General features: G+C 39.4%; 1 protein-coding gene across 1 annotated transcript; it reads left to right on the forward strand.

Moving 5' to 3' along the window:
- Positions 1 to 91: 91 nt before the first annotated feature.
- Positions 92 to 15,503, forward strand: GGH (gamma-glutamyl hydrolase). The gene is made up of 9 exons (XM_080380284.1): positions 92 to 335; positions 822 to 936; positions 2,190 to 2,240; positions 5,378 to 5,462; positions 8,773 to 8,911; positions 9,768 to 9,874; positions 9,979 to 10,069; positions 11,318 to 11,455; positions 13,456 to 15,503. The coding sequence occupies exons 1-9, from the start codon at positions 203 to 205 to the stop codon at positions 13,575 to 13,577; spliced, it is 981 nt and encodes a 326-aa protein (XP_080236410.1). The 5' UTR covers positions 92 to 202; the 3' UTR covers positions 13,578 to 15,503.
- Positions 15,504 to 16,117: the final 614 nt, after the last annotated feature.

Raw genomic sequence — 16,117 nt, forward strand, 5'->3', positions numbered from 1 at the left:
CCAGCCCCGCCTGTCGGTGTTTGTGAGACGAGGGTGGCGCTCCCGGGGCGCGGCGAAGGGCCCCTGCGGGGCCGGGCCCGCCGCCCCGCGGGAACTGCGTTTCCCGGCGTGCCCCGCGGCGCGGGCGGCGGGCGCTGTGCGGCGCAGCGCAGCGGCGGGGCGGGCAGGCGGCGAGGGCTGACGGGCAGCGGGCGACGTGGCCATGGGGCGCCGCGCAGGGCTGCCTCCGCTCCCGGCCGCCACCCTCCTCCTCCTCCTCCTGCCCCGCTGCGCCGGCGCCGCCGCGCTCGTGCTACGCGGCCGCCGGGCGGGGGGCAACGAGAGGCCCATCATTGGTAAGGGGCAGCCGAGCGGGGGGCGGCCGTGCCCTGCGAGCGGTACCGGCCGGGCCGGGGCAGCGGCGGGACCTGCCTTCCCTGCCCGGGAGCGGGGAGCGGGCTCAGGCTGGCGTGAAGCCCTGCCGGCTGCTGCGCGGGGCCGAAGGTCTCCCGGCGGGTGGGTCTGGTGAAAGCTTGCCTAAGCAGCGTTACGCTATACGTGCTTGGCTTAAAAATCGTAAAGTAACTACAGCTGATTTAAGAGGAGTTATAGTACTAACTAGTTAAAGCAGGGAAGGTGAGCCTTAGTCAGATAATGTGTTTATTTGGTACCTTGTGACTAGGCATCGTAATCGGTGCCCCATCGTCGTAGCGTGTGTAATTCTTTCAGGCAGTAAACGGAATGCTTTAACCTGGCGTATAGGAAATTGGAGTTTAATTCTTCTTTCAGCGTGTAGCGTTGGCTGTTTGTATTGAGCTAATTCTCTTTATTGAACCGTTCAGGGATATTGTCACAGGAATGTCACTTTGAGAAGTTCCACAAATTTGGAAGCTCTTATATTGCAGCTTCCTATGTGAAGTTTTTGGAATCTGCCGGTGCCCGAGTTGTGCCAATAAGGTAAATTTTTATATCCTTGCAAATGGGTATTAATAGTTCAGTGTAAGGGTATCATCTTATAGGCACAGAAAGCAGTTGTATTGCTTTTCTGAGTGTTTATTGCTCCTCAAAGACTTATTTTAAGATGGTATAATTTGCAGGGAGTTTTAGAAATCAGAATAAAAGCAAACTGGAATATGTCATTTTTAGTATTTCTTCTTACAATAATAACATTTCTTTGGAAAATGCTTCTTTTTACCTGTAAAATTACCCTCCGTGGTTTGCATCTGTGGTTTCTGAAGTTGGCTGTATTTATTCTAATGTGTAGTGCACCACAAACGCAAGTAGATACCTAGGTACGCGTATACATACTACCTTTTGTCAGGTTCTGTAGTCCTAGGATTCGAGTAATGGAGGAAGGCTGTCGGTACTCCTGGAAAAAACCAAAGTCCAGTTCTGCTGAAACTGTGGTTCACTAACTCCATGTGTTATTTTGGTTGTTAGGTAAAAAGTAGCAGAGTAAGTAACGGAACTGACCGTACTTCATAGCTAACAGTTATCTATAAAATAGTAAATGCACTGAAATCAGATGTTAAAAAGACAATTGTCAGAATTTCAAAAGATAGTAATGCAGCTGCAGAAAATCACAATTGGGTGTATCTACACAGTCCAATAAGAGCACCAGTTAAGTGCTTGAATTAGAAACCAATGTGCCTCATGTAGCTGGTGGAGCTTTCAGAATGCTTGCTGACCTGAAGCTTCGCTGACGAATGGAGGCTTCTAATTTTGGCATCAAAATTAGATGCAGCGAAGCTGTATGTTTGAATATACCCAGTGTGTCAATTCTGCAGGAGTGTACCCAGTACACTGGTTTGCTGATGCAGAGGAGTTTCTCATCTTTCCACCTCAACCATATTTTTGCTGAACAATGGGTGTGACACACTGTTAACAGCTCTGCCCTTGTTGGAGTCGGTTGGAAACCGGAATTGCCGGTCTACAGGAAATAATAACTGTACTATTAATGTAAATGTTAAATTTAATAAGTGTCTGCAAAGGGGTCTTGAGTACCTAATCCTGAACCATATCTGCCAGGGCCCGATTTCCAGTCTTGTGGATTGAGCTGTTTCAAGTGAAATGTTTAATTTGATTCGGGTCTGGTTTACTCTGTTTAAATCATGCTTTCTATGTATTTTCTGTCTCTCATATTTCTGTTCAATAACAGTGATATTTTTGTGGTTAAAAAATGTATAATTCATATGGTTTTGGTTTTCCAGATTAAATCTTTCAGATGAAGAATATGATAAAATATTCCACTCTATTAATGGGTAAGTTTTCAGCGCTGATAGTTCTGGTTTTGAGCTCTGCTGTATTCCCAAGAACACTGTCTTTCTGCTGTCTTGAGAAGTTATGCTGAGCGCTGTGGGCATGTAAATATGTTCTAAGTCAGAGAGCGCACTATTTCATCCGATGTTGGTCTGCTGCCTTTCTTTTCCTGAGGAACACGTCAGATAATTTGCAACTGTGCCCAGGCTCATCTTGGCATTCTCTTGTGCTTGTCCGCAGGCAGACGGAAGTGGCGTTATAGTGGTTAACAATTTTACAAGTGTAATAGACCACTTCCTCTGCATTTTATTTTTCTCTCTTCCTCATTTGAGTGATCACCTTAAGTCTGATACTTATAAGCACTTACTGGGTGTTTCATCCCCCCTTTCTTCCCTCTTCCAGGCCTCACCGTATCTCCTCTATCATAAAAGTTTCTGATTTGCAGTCTATTCTCTCTATGGGTGCTTTCTCTCTTGCTACTTGAATGGTCCGTCTTGCCTGTTGTAATTCTGTGGCTTAGGTCTTCTAACTTTTCAGCTGACTATAGCAACTGTCCTTCCATGTGTTCTTCCTGCATTTTAAATATGTTAAATTAGATCACATTATTGCACATTTTAATACTGGATTAAACCAAGTCAAAACCTCTTATATTTGCCTTGTGCTAAAAGTGCACTTTAGAAGAGTTAAATCAGCTGATGCTACACTTCACAGGCATGATTGTATGGGAGTCCACAGCATGTGACTGGGCTACTTGTAGTCATGAGATGAGCATCTTAAACCATGAATATTTTTGTTAAGCTTATGCATATACTAGAACGTTAATCAACATGCGTAGAACTTGCAGATTCAGACCTGGTTGTCTCGAGAGGGCATTGTCCTCTTACGCTCCACAGCATGCCCTGTACACTGAGATGTGGGTCTTTACAGTCTGGCAATATAAGCAAGTATAAGACGGTGACACTTTCTCTCCTGTGGCTCCTCATATGGGAGAAAAAATTAATCGTTTTACCCTTTTCTCATTGCCGCCAGCCTCTCTTTGGTTGCCAGAAGGACTTTCACCAATAGGGTCTGCCGTTCTTTCTACCTAACCACCTACGCTGATGCAGGAGAGGGTGTTAGGCAGGTAGATCCAGTTCCCTTATCCTTCTGTCTTTGCAGTGACTGGTAGTTAGATTGTGCTATGTAGGTGGGTAAGAATGGTCTGTTTCCTCTTGTTGCCCTCCACTGTCAGCTAAGGGCTTCCACAATATAGCTGTGTGTAAGTAACAAATAAGATCTCTGGAGGGAAGGGCTTTTTCCATTTTGTGGAAACTTAGAATAGGAAAGAGATACATTGACATTTCACATTGGAAGAGCTTAGCTCCAGTTTCTTTGCAGTTGGAAATTATTTGATGATTACTATTTGAAGAGTCATGTAGAGACAGGATTTTATGAATATAGCAGCGTACTCCTGAGACAGCCTTTGAAATGCACAGTGTATGTCTCCAGCTCTAACCAGTTAGAGGTACTAGAGTATAGGCAGTTGCATTTTAATCTGCCTATGACAATGTCAAGCCATTATCATTGCTACTTAATGGGTTACTTCCTTTCTGCATTAGCAGAAATGACAATTGTTTTGCCTAATTAGTGTTGGCCAGTTTTTGGTTTGAACAAAAGGAACAGGTGAAGTGAATTTTCCACCTTTTCCAGGTAAGGACTGCCTCATTTATCTTAACTAGATCTTTGTAGAAATCTGTAATCTGTTTTGAAAATACCTTCAGCTGTATTCATTTTCTATATTGTCACTGGAGAGTAATCTGATTTATATTTTTGTGAATGCTGCTCTACTTTTCCGTCAAATACTTAGCGGCTTTTGCATGATCGCTGTGCATCATTCATCTTAAAATAAACCTGATCACAAGGATTTAAATGCACACTTGCTCTGCAAATGCTTGGGATCATTTGAGATATTAGTTGTTTCTAGCTGCTTGATAGTATCTCCCTGATAGGGGTGGCCATTTCCAGAACACAGAAATGTAGAGGGAATCATTCAGCCATTTTGATAAAAAGTCAGCAACTGATAGATGTGGCTTGCATAAATCTAATTGAGGTTCTGTTGCAGTGGGTTAGGGAGGCTTACGCATTAATTTCTGTCAGTTTTGCAGATACTGTTCCAGTTACAGCCAGAAGAGACTTCCTTTATTTCATGTTACTGTCTCTGATGGTATTTGATTACTTTCTGTGCCATCATGTGTACGTGTGAAATCTCTGCTAGACAATACTGAGTCTTTTTCTTTGTGGCATTTGTGTTTAGGGAGCCACGCAGAGAAGTGCCATTGCTGATTTTTTTTTTTTTATTTTTTTGGTGGTGGAAAAAGATCATGAGCTTTTTCTTTGAAATTGTCCCTGAGATTGCTTTGTCTACTTTGGCTGTGTTAGATCCTGTGTGACCAAAGGTTATGGCGAAATGTACTTTTTTTTCCTTTTTATTAGAACTTTTTGATCTGTGTTGTCTGTAATAAGAAGGGCGCTCTGCCAGGGCCACAATAATTCTTTACTGAAATTGAACAGGATGAATTAAGATTGGGCCGGGATTTTAAAGTGGTAGGGAGAGCCAGCTAAGAGTCAGGACAGGGTGTGATGGAGTCATGGCAAGCAACCCTTTTGTATACCAGCTGAAATCTGTATGCTTCCTGTATTTTCTGTTTACTCTCCTCTTCCTGATGTTGCACTAGGCTCTGTCACTGCTTTATGATAGTGAGCATTCTTCAGTAGAACACCTCAGATTTAGCATATGATTCAGTTAAAGGCTAAGACACCTAAACTTAGCTGTCTTCCTGCGCACTAGCTGTGTGAACTCACATAATAAATGGCAAGCTAGTCAGCACAGTCAGTGGCCCCTACAGGGCTGTTCAGCCTTCCAACCAGTTAGGTGTCTGCTCTGGAAAACCTAACTGAGTCTCCATTGACTTTTCTGACTAGATCTTTGCTGTCCATAATGGAAGTCTAGATGCCTATCTATAGGTTTCTGAAATGTGGGTGTCTTAACCTAGACCTGAATCCTACCTTTAAAATCACTGTCAGACCTTTCTCTGTGTACGTTGTCCAGGCTTTAGTTTGATCGCCATTGCTAATCAGATTCTTGGATGTTGCCTTTCAGGGTACTTTTTCCAGGAGGTGGTGTGGATCTTAAGACTTCAGAATATTCCAGGGTTGCTAAGATATTTTACCACAAGGCATTAGAGGTAATTAATTACTAAGGAACAGTCTGTTCTTGTTATTGTCACTGTTCAGAGATCAAAATGACAGAGAGGCTCATATTTTCATATTTTTACATTGGCATCTAGTGCGTTAACTGTAAGCCCAATAAGTAGCTTGTTGCTGGCTTCTGCATAAAAAAATCTTTTAATATCTTAAGATTTGGACTTCTGGCACCCTCTCCTGTTCTGTGTTGTGTCATGGTCTTAAACTCCCAAATTCTTCAAGTGAGAACGGTATTACTTATGCATTGTACCTGAGGCTTTATGGGTGTGTGCAACTTGCAATAAAGTAACAGTAATGCTTTCCAAAAGCTCAGAGTATCTATTGACATTTGATGTTGAACAAAGTTAATAGTAAACATAATCATATGTAGAAGTGTAAACAACTGAAATTTAGACTTAGAGGGAATTCTAGCGAGACTCTCAAATAAACCAATTTACAGTAATACGACATCAAGGCCTCCACCCATACATTACAGTAGTGAAACACCTTTATTCTCTCTTACCTGTAAGTAGATTTGCATATATCTTTGGAGGTGCAGATGAGGGATCTACATTAGCACATCATAACATTTAACCTGTTTCTATGCATTGGTACCTGTAAATATAGCAGATTCTTACAGTAAACACTAGCTTAATTTATAACATGAAAAGAAGGTGGGACAAATGCTTGAAAGGTTATATTATTTTTAATAGTTATATAATTTATATGATTGTTAGCTTTATTAAGAAGAGATTGAATTTATGGAAAAGCTGTTTCTTTCAAAGCTTATCAGAAAGGCTCTGAATCCTTATTGCAGATTTAATTCTCTTAGAGCTTAAAAGATGTTGGGGTTTGGTGTGGGTTTTTTTCAGATACTAATCAGCACATTTTGAAGTCAAATTTGCATTGTGGCATGGATGTTTAATGAGCTTTATATACGGTCCCTGTGATTTTTTTAAGGATCTTCTGTATTCAATTTTAATAAAAGTTTAAATTTTCTTCCTTTTTTCCTCTTTACTGACTTTATTTTCAGCTAACGTTGATTAAAATTGTCACAGAAGTCATACTTTGGAAAACGTTGCCCAAGAGGCAGTTATGAGAGAGAGAGATATACAAGTATGACAGGCTGAAACTTACAATGGTAGCAGTGTCCATTGGCAGTGAGGAATTCCTCTTCTACCCTCGCTGCCGACTTTCCAAGAGCAGGCAAGGAAACTGCAGGCAGTGGCATTCACGGGACCAGTCAGCTGCTGCAATTAATTGTTTTCTACTCTTCAGTCCCTATGGTCGATGTTGTTACTCTTTTGTCTATCTTTATTTGCGGTGATTGTTAGTCTGTAACCTTAAACCTGAATCTTGCAAAGACTTATGTAACTTTTATGTGAGACAGTTCATCCCGTTTGTCGCTTTCAAAGTGCTCACTGTGAAGTGCAGCCTGTTTATTCAGTATTGGGCAAGGGTTTTGTGTGCTTGCGCTGCTATTACAAAATACTATTTACACTTCACAATGAATAACTGAATTGCATATGTCAATTTTGTGATCAGAGAGGCAGGTTTATTAGATGGTATGTGTACTTCAGGTGAGTGAAAGGCAGAAAATAATTCTCAGTTCATCATATGTAACCCTTACTAGTAAGTTGGGGTTTTTCTCTGTGCTACTTGGGATGACTGTGTGTTTCAGTTTTAATCTTTTGAGGCTTAATTAGCACTATAAAATACTGTAGTTTTACTAATGTAAGGTAAGCTACGGTAGTTAAGAGTATATTAGCAGGTACAAAATTGACTGAAATTGATGTTTTTTATAAGACTTACGAGGGTTCCTTTTCTCTTTGTTTGCAAATGTTCGCAGTGTGAAATGACTTGGTCTGGCTCTGCATTAAAAGAGGGAGAGGGAGACAGGGAGAATGTGAAATGGAAATCCCCATCCAAGCCAACAGGATTTCACTAGCTAGGCAAAACCCTAAATGAAATACTGTTTTCCAGATTTTAAATTGGTTGTAAAAATGTGATATCTTGGATGTTGTTTAATATGTGCTCAGCCTCCCAGCTAATATTAGTTTATTAAAAGAGAAAGGAGGGGACCACATAATGTTTATGGTTCAGTTGTAATTGATCTTAAACTAGTCTATTTTTTTGCCTTTAGTGGTTGTATTCCTCACTTACATGACAGACGGACAGTGGAATTGCAAGTCCTGTGTCTAGCAGTGCGTGATAGGTGGTCATGAAGACTCTGCAGTACTGTTAGCCTTCTTTCTGTAAATCTTCCGTGTTTTGCTCTGAGAAGTAGTAGTTACATGGGCTTTTATTACCATACTATCAGTAGTGCAGTAGGGTAACATGCTTACTCGAAGCCTGTAATTTCAGCTTTCTCAAAAATGGCTTCTGAGCAGCAACTCTTTGCAGGGGGTGGGTGTGGTATGCATAACTTAGAAATGTTTAGAAACAAGTTAAGAAAGACTACTCTGATTTCACAAGGTCAGCAGTTCTGAAACTTCCCAGTCTCTTAACATGAGCTTCCTATCAGCAATAAAACATCCAAAAATGCAAATTTCCACTGTGTGTATGCACTGTATATAGTTAAGTGACAAGAAGTTGGTTGTGTTGTCTTTTTTTGCTTTCCTTACCTCCTTTTTGCTTTTTTCTCTTGTTTTAGTGCTTGCCTGTCAATTTTTATCTTTGTATTTTGAAAATAGTTGCTGCTTTTTTATGTTGCCTAAGCTCACAATTTATCTTTCTGGAACATGTCCAAACCTACAAGTTAAACAAGCATATAAGTATGTCATTTAAGACCATAGCTATGCTAGTAATAGGATTTATATTTTCTTAAGACAGGTAGGTGGGCACAGGTGTACAGACATTGCAAAGGGCCCTTGCCATGTGATCATAATGTGCTTCATGTGAAAGTGTGAATTGTAATGAATAGGCTTTCCCTCAAAGTGGTTTATGTCCCTTCTTATGATTGCCTTTTTTATAGAAATGTAGTAATTTTGTGGTTTGTTTAGGCTGCTCTCAACATTGCTTATTTGTAGAACAGAACTGTCAAATTATTATCAACATTAAGCTTAATTTACAGCTTTAATGGACATGTGTATATTCCCTAGCCTTCATATTTCAAGAGAAAAACTAAGGGAGTCTGTGTTTATTTCAATTGTAATTGAACTGTTATAATTCCTCCTGTAGGAATTTGTACTGCTGTAGTAATTTTTCTTCTCTCTACATAATAGAAAGCAAAAAGAATCCGAAATTGTCTTCGGTTTTCTTTCTGTGAATCTTGAGTACTTTCTCCTGATGTTGTTGCTTTTTATTTTGAAGGCTAATGACAATGGTGATTATTTCCCAGTATGGGGAACGTGTCTTGGACATGAAGAGCTTACATATCTCACAAGTGGCGAAGTTTTACTTGTTAACACCAAGACAAATGGTTTTGCACTCCCACTGAACTTTACCTCAGGTACGTCTCATGTCTGAGATTTGCTGAGAGGTTTTGTTTTGGTCACGATAAAATATGCGAGGTCAATGTTCGGGAGGTTTCTGATTATTATCTTGTTAAATTCTTTCTTATTAAACTGCTGTAACTGTTTTTATAAAGTTAGTGCAGCTCTATTATTTCTAAAGCAGAGATGTTAGCACAAGCCATTTGAAACCAACAGCAGTTGGCAAACCCCACAGTTGTGGCTCTTTGAGTCATCTGGTAATTTGGACCTATAAAAATAATGTGGGTTTAGGTCCCTTTTTGTTACAGAGTTGAACAAAATTCAGGGGTCCAAAACCTATCAAACTTGGAGAGCAGGTGACTTTAGATTTTTTGAATTGCATCTTTCCTAAGGATGAGAATTAGTATTGCTGTCCCACTTGTACAGTATTGAAATTGGAGAGATCTCTTAAGATAGAGCTATGCCACTCAGCAGCACTGGTAAAATGTGGCCTGTGTTGATATTTTACGTTTGTTAGTAATTTCTCTGCATACCATGCAGCATTCACAAATTCTGTCATTTTTGCTCATTATGTAGGAAAGGTCATTGAAATGAGTAGCAAAGAATGATGCTTTTTTTAGTGAGAACTTAGCTAGCAAAATTGGGTCCTCTCTGGGTCAAGACTGGAGGGCAGTGGTAACAGCATGTTGGAAACCTGTTGCAGCTTGTTTCACTGATTTTCCTTGCAGTGTATTCTAGAATCATAAAGTTATGCTACAGAAAAAAATGTTTAATGCAGTATTTTTTTGTATCTGTCTTCTGTTCAGTATTAGTCCGTCTGTTAGCAGCTTGTGTAACGGACAATATAATTTTTTTCTTTTTTCTTTGTAATAGCTGCAAAAGACAGCAGATTATTCAAGAACTTCCCTGACGATGTATTACATGCATTTGCTACTGAGCCATTGACATCAAACTTTCATATGTGGAGCCTCTCCATGGAGGTATTTGATCATTTTGTTTCCTGAACACAAACACATTTGCTCTGTTAAAACTAGAAATAGATGAGCAAATAACATCTTTTTCCCCCTCCCCCTCGTTATCACAGAATTTCACAAAGAATGAAAAGCTTCATAATTTCTATAATGTTCTGACCACTAACACCGACAATGAAGTGGAGTTTATATCTACCATGGAAGGTAGGGAAATTAATTTCCTTTATAAGCTGTGATTGAAACAGACTGATTCTTTAGAGGTTTTGTGTCATTGATGTTAATTTGTGCTGCAAGCTTGCTGTGAGAATAGCAGGGTTAGCATCAGCTCTGTCAGTGCTCTGGCTGTGAGAAGCATATTCTGTTTGTAGGGATATTTTACCTTTTCAGTACATGTCTGTGAGCCTAATTACTTACTTCCCTCACCCGCTGTTCCCCTCCCAGATGCTGTTACACTTCAGTACTAGAATATTTGAGTGCTGTGATGTGAAGAGTACGGCACTTGTCCTGTAGTAGCTAAATCCCTCTACAGCGCAGCGTGCCTCTGTTGCACCTTGCTTTCTGCCTGTCTGCTTATGCTTGCATTCCTGTGTCTGTATCTGCTGTATGGGAAGAACAATTCAGGGTGCTGAGATGACAGCAACATCCGTCATTATTTTAGCAGCAATACTGCTAATTTCCCCGCTCCAAAGCCTTTTGTATTACTTCTGTTGTGTATGTTTTGCACTAGGCTTGCTCAGTTCAAGAAACACGTTGCCTCTTTAGAGATGGGCTTATCTTGACCAGCACACTGCTGGCAGCCCTTCAGTAAGGCTCAGCTGTCAGCCCATGGGATTCTTCTGTATGGCATGCTGGCTGTCCTCCAGAAGAGAATAGCAGTTTGATCAGAAAACCTGATTAGGCTAATGACAGACATCTCCTGTGCCTGCGAGCGGTTTATCACAGAGCAGTCATCAGCTGCTGTGCTGCTGTTCTCTCTAAGAGTTAAGGACTGGCTTCCCCCTCTCTGTATGAGGCCTGGCACAGAGCAGATGGGAGCTGCCCCTGGACTGACTGGGCCTGTGAGGAGATCCTAAGACTTGGATCTGCCCCTGGAACTGCCAGGGGTATCCTGTGTGGCTGGGAACATTGTATGTTGAGTGGCAGTAGGTAGGAAGTTTTGAGACTGATACACTTGTACCATTCTTTTTTAGTGTGTATATATATCAATTCTGAAATGAATAATCTAAAAGGTGATGTACAAAAATCTGCTTGCATGGAATGAGACTCTTCTTTTACAATATCCTTTTTTTTCTTCAGTTCCACTATTTAAGAGTTTCAACTTCCTGTTTAATCTTTTGTGAAACTTGATAAATGAGGTATTTTTGCAGCTTATCCTTTGAGTTTCTTTTGCAGTAAGACTAAGCACATAATTCTTAAAGCATAGACCTTGCTTACATGCTTTGTTTGTTGCAGCATACAAATATCCAATTTATGGCGTCCAGTGGCATCCAGAGAAAAGTCCTTTTGAGTGGAAGAATTCACCAGGCATTCCACATTCCCCAGCAGCTGTAAAAGCAGCATATTATATAGCTGACTTCTTTGTTAATGAAGGTAAAAAGTTTACTATCTATAAATGTAGTTTTTTAGAGTGAAGCGTTAGTGAAAATCTTTGAAGACAACAGACCTCTTTTTCAGCTGTCAAAGTTCAGTACATCTTGCTGCTTTCTGAGAAGATTACTCTGCAAGCTTTATAGGCTTATAAAAAACCAAGGGATACTAGAAATAGAATGGCTTAGTAAAAGGGACATCAAAAGGTCTGGCATTCCGCAAACTCTTTTCAGTAGACTGGCTCAAAAGCATTGTAGTGTGACTCTCTACCAGTTCAAATGATCACTGTAACATTTTAGCTTCCCTTGCACAGAGATGATGAATGAAAAAAAGTACTCTACTCATAATTCCAGAGGTTTCCTCAGTCCCAAACTAAGTTACAGTTATTCAATGTATTCTCAGCTTTGCTTGCAAACTATATGCACCAAGATTATAAATACTGCTTGGCCAGTATATGGACGTATCAAAGGTGTGCCATATGGTGCCCAACAGTTACATTCTGTAGACAGCACAAGAAGTTTTTGAATTTTACAGAGCTTCCAATTTGTTTGTTTATACCCTTCACACTTTATACTAGTAAGTGTAAAATTGTGATAAGTCATGAAACTTCTGGTCTTAAGTAGGATATAAATACAGGAGTATTTGAAGGGGTCAAACTTACTTTTTTCCTTTGTTTATACTTACTAAACTATTCTGCTGAAATACCATTTTCGTATTTTAAATTGACTATGAAATTCTCTTCTTACCTGATTGATTTGGGCTATGAAGGACATAATAACCTGATTTAGTTGGGTCTCTAGATTTGATCTCTAATCAAAAGTCAACTAGTTGGAGAAAGCAGACAGTGATTTAAAGAAATGCAACTTGTGCTGACCTGGTCAACGAGAGTGTGGAAATAAAAGTTGTGCTTGTTACAAGTTCAAGGCTCTTTTTTGTGCAATGTAGTCCTACTCTCCTTTGCCAGAAGGGAGCAATATCATGTAAAATTCCTTGTCAGTATCTAAGTTTCCTTTTTTTTTTTTTTATAAGGTACATATGGGAGACTGAGGCAAACATAAAGGGGAAAATAGGAGAAAGTATAGTATGAGCCTTTTTTCTTGTAGTCTAATACTGGAATGCAGCATTTTTTTCTATTTTTGTTTGCTACATTCTCTAGTAATCTGTCTGCACGCTGTACTACAGGCAGATGTAAGTTTGCTCAGGCCGTTATCCAAGTAAATGTGGCAAAATAAGTGCCAGCTCTGCTTCCGAGTCCTATTGAGAAACAGTGCACGGGAGTTCTTCTGGATCTGTTGACCTTCAATTCTAGTAGAAAACTTCTGTCAGTGAACTGTATGTGTATACCCCCCATCTCACATACTAAATCATAAGCTATTCTTCATTACCTCTGCAATCTGTACAGTTCCTACTGAGTATTTCATACCATAACATTGCAACGAGTAATCGATGTTTTTAGCTAATGTAAGGCAGAATGTCTTCCTTAACTTTGAAAATAAACCACGGGATGAAAAACATAAACTGTTTTCAACTGGCAAAAATATACTCATCTATGATCACTTAATAACTAAACCATTCTACCAGAATACCATTTTCATACCCATCTGTCATTAATTTTAACTTGTTGCTAACATGATAAACCAGGCAAAGATTCAGTTTTTATTGTCCTCACCAGCACAGTCTATGCTAGCGCTGCAACTTTCAGTAGGCTGCTACTCTGCATTTCTTGCAGTATTACAAGTACTGGTATCTATGGTAGATACTGCCAGAATCTTACAGATAAATATTTTTGTACAGCCTTGGCTTTAATAATTGAATTTCTCCCTCCCCAGTAATAGGATAGGCTGTAACCAGCTTTCTGAAGATCTGTCTTCACAGTTCTTCACATACAAGTTACTGTAATTCCATTTGCTGTTATGCTACACGGATCAAATTAACTTTGCCAAGAAAGATACTGTCAAGGAGGATAACAGTAAAGTGATCTGTACTTTTACAATGTTTTACAGCCCGGAAGAGCCTGCACCATTTCACCAGTGAAGATGAGGAAACAAAAGAATTGATTTATAATTATATTCCAGTTTATACAGGAACATTTTCTTCATTTCAACAAATCTATTTTTTCGATTGAGTATCATGTCAAAGGTGCAGTGTTACTATTTATAAATGGAATTATTTGCCAATATTGTGTAATTAAGCTGATATAGTGCACTGCATGTGATAGAAAGCCAGAATAGTTCTCTTCCTTTACAATGATTTATCCTGTGTTTCTTCTGTACTGTTCTTCTGTACTGTTGGACCATTAATATAAAAATTTACATTCAATAATATAATAATTGTCTTAGATTGCACTTAAATGCAAGCTAAAGAAAAGTACATTTTTCTTCAAGGGAAGAGGCCTTGTTTATGTTTATAAACTGGGAAGTAATCAAGCTTAGTACAAGGGAAAACACAGTGTTCTTATTTTTTAAAATATGAGAGTTATCTTTGTAAAATGTTGTGGACTATGGTAGCACTGAAGGCTTAGATACATTGCTTAGTAAAATCCTGTCATTTTCAAATCATATTTAACAAATGAGACTCTTGGGTTTGTTGTAAATGTGTGTATGTAACCAAGTTCTTGACAGGGACTATTTTGTTTGAAAAATTGACCAAAATAGTAAGGAAGCATGAGAGCAAAGAGACATTTTTGTCTAAAAGCACACGTGTTATCCCATTTGTGAAACTGTTTCTCTTTTAAGTTCAGCATTGTTTGGAGTGCTTATGCCGTGTGAAGTCCACGTAAGTACAAGGATGCAGCGTAAACTAGGCATTGCAAGTATCAGGTAAAATAAGAAAATTTGGAGGGCATAGTTAAGTGCTGATTCCATTCTCTATTATCTTCATATTTGGTTTTATATATCCTCCAAGAATCCCTCTGAGAGTAACCCAAGTCAAAAGGCAGATACGAGATGCAAACATCCAGTTCTTTGTATTTAAAGGAATGTAAGCTTAGTTTTTTCTTTACATAGTCTGACTTTCTGTATCTACTGGATAGAATTCTCATTTTGAGTCAAGAGGTAGTTTGTCATTAACTTAGTAAAGACAGTAGTTTCTTTCTGTCCTGTTGAATAGTTTAATGCTGCTATAATTAAAACAGCAGATGAATGTATATGAAAAACCTGTTAATGTTGACATAATGTGGTAACAGCAGTTGCATTCAATACACTGTGATAACTTCTTTTTTTTTCATCTTTGGTTTGCTGCACACAGTGAAAATTTTGTTTTGTGTGATGTCCAAACTAAGATGAGACAATCAAATATAACTACTGTATTGCACAGCTTCCAAACTCTGTTAACATCAATAGGGCTTTGGATTTTATGAAGAATTCAGGTTTATACCTCAGCTTTGTGTTGTAGTAACTTACACTCTCAAGTACCATATCTGAATAAAGCTGGTACATTTCTCAGGTTTTTGAAGTAAAAGACTCTCTAACTTGTTCTTTATCATGGAACAACTACATAACTATAAGGAAACATTAACTGTGACTACCAGAAATACGCTACCAGGTAATTACAAATTAAATGTGATATTGCAGACTATTTCTACATTTGTCACATCAGCCAAATTCAGTAAATGGAACTCGCTTTTAACATAGGTGACTTCGTAACGCTAACTTTATTAGCTGATGGATGAGTAGAACCAGGTGTAAGAAGAGAATTATGCTCTACAGTTGCATATAAATGTAGCAGCTAAGATACAAACCAAGACTAGTCTTCTACTTCTTGTTCAGGCTGTTTCTTCAGAATAGCTCTAAGAATTTTCCTAAGTAAGGAGGGCAGGATTAAGCCTTAAAAACAGGGGTCAGTCTTGCAAGTGAAATGTCTTTTAACTGCAATGGTGGCAATTAGTTCCTAAATGTGTAATTACAAGTAATACTGTGTAATATGATGGGAGAGCAGTGTGTATATTGTGAATCTGTATGTGTCTTTCCTTTACATCCTTAAATCTTGCAAAGCCTTATTTGATGGTGTCCATGAATTTCTATGATACGTGAAATAAATTTTTATTCAGGCAGATGGGTGGGTTTTGTTCTCTTTTAGAGATACCATGGATAAAGCATTAACAGTCACATTTTTTTTCCCAGTCTTTTTACTTCCATCTGTGACAGTCACAAATGAAGAGGCTGCCGTGGTCACGTCAGCAAGTGATTGAGATGCATGGCCTGGCACAGACATACCTACAGCACAGCTCATGCAGGGACAATGCCCAGGGCCTGAGCTTAAATGCACTTAAATGCAGCTGCTGAGCCAAGGGGCAGAAGCTTTCAAAAAGGCTTCCCACAGCTCTACTCACGCAGCCTTTTCACAGCAGGCTTATCCCAGGTGTAGAGTGTCAGAGCTTGCTTGCACATACATGGGCGGCCAAACCCTTGCGAAGGTGGGAAGGGGTTGCAGAACCAGTGGATGCTCTCAGGGCTCTGAGAGTGTAAGCAAAACAACTGCTGTCTGTAGTGTTCAGTGGGAGAACTTCTGTTCCTTATGATGCCTGACATCTTCAAGTCAAGTTCTTTTCCAGTCAGAAGCAAACTACAGGAACCCAGAATTGGCTAGAACACACAAAATAAAGGATTTGAAAATTTGTTTTAAAGAACTTGCAGTAGACTTCCTCTCTGCTCTGAGTGATTACTA

Source organism: Falco punctatus (assembly GCF_963210335.1).
Source record: "Falco punctatus genome assembly, chromosome: 3".
Lineage (NCBI taxonomy): Eukaryota > Metazoa > Chordata > Aves > Falconiformes > Falconidae > Falco > Falco punctatus.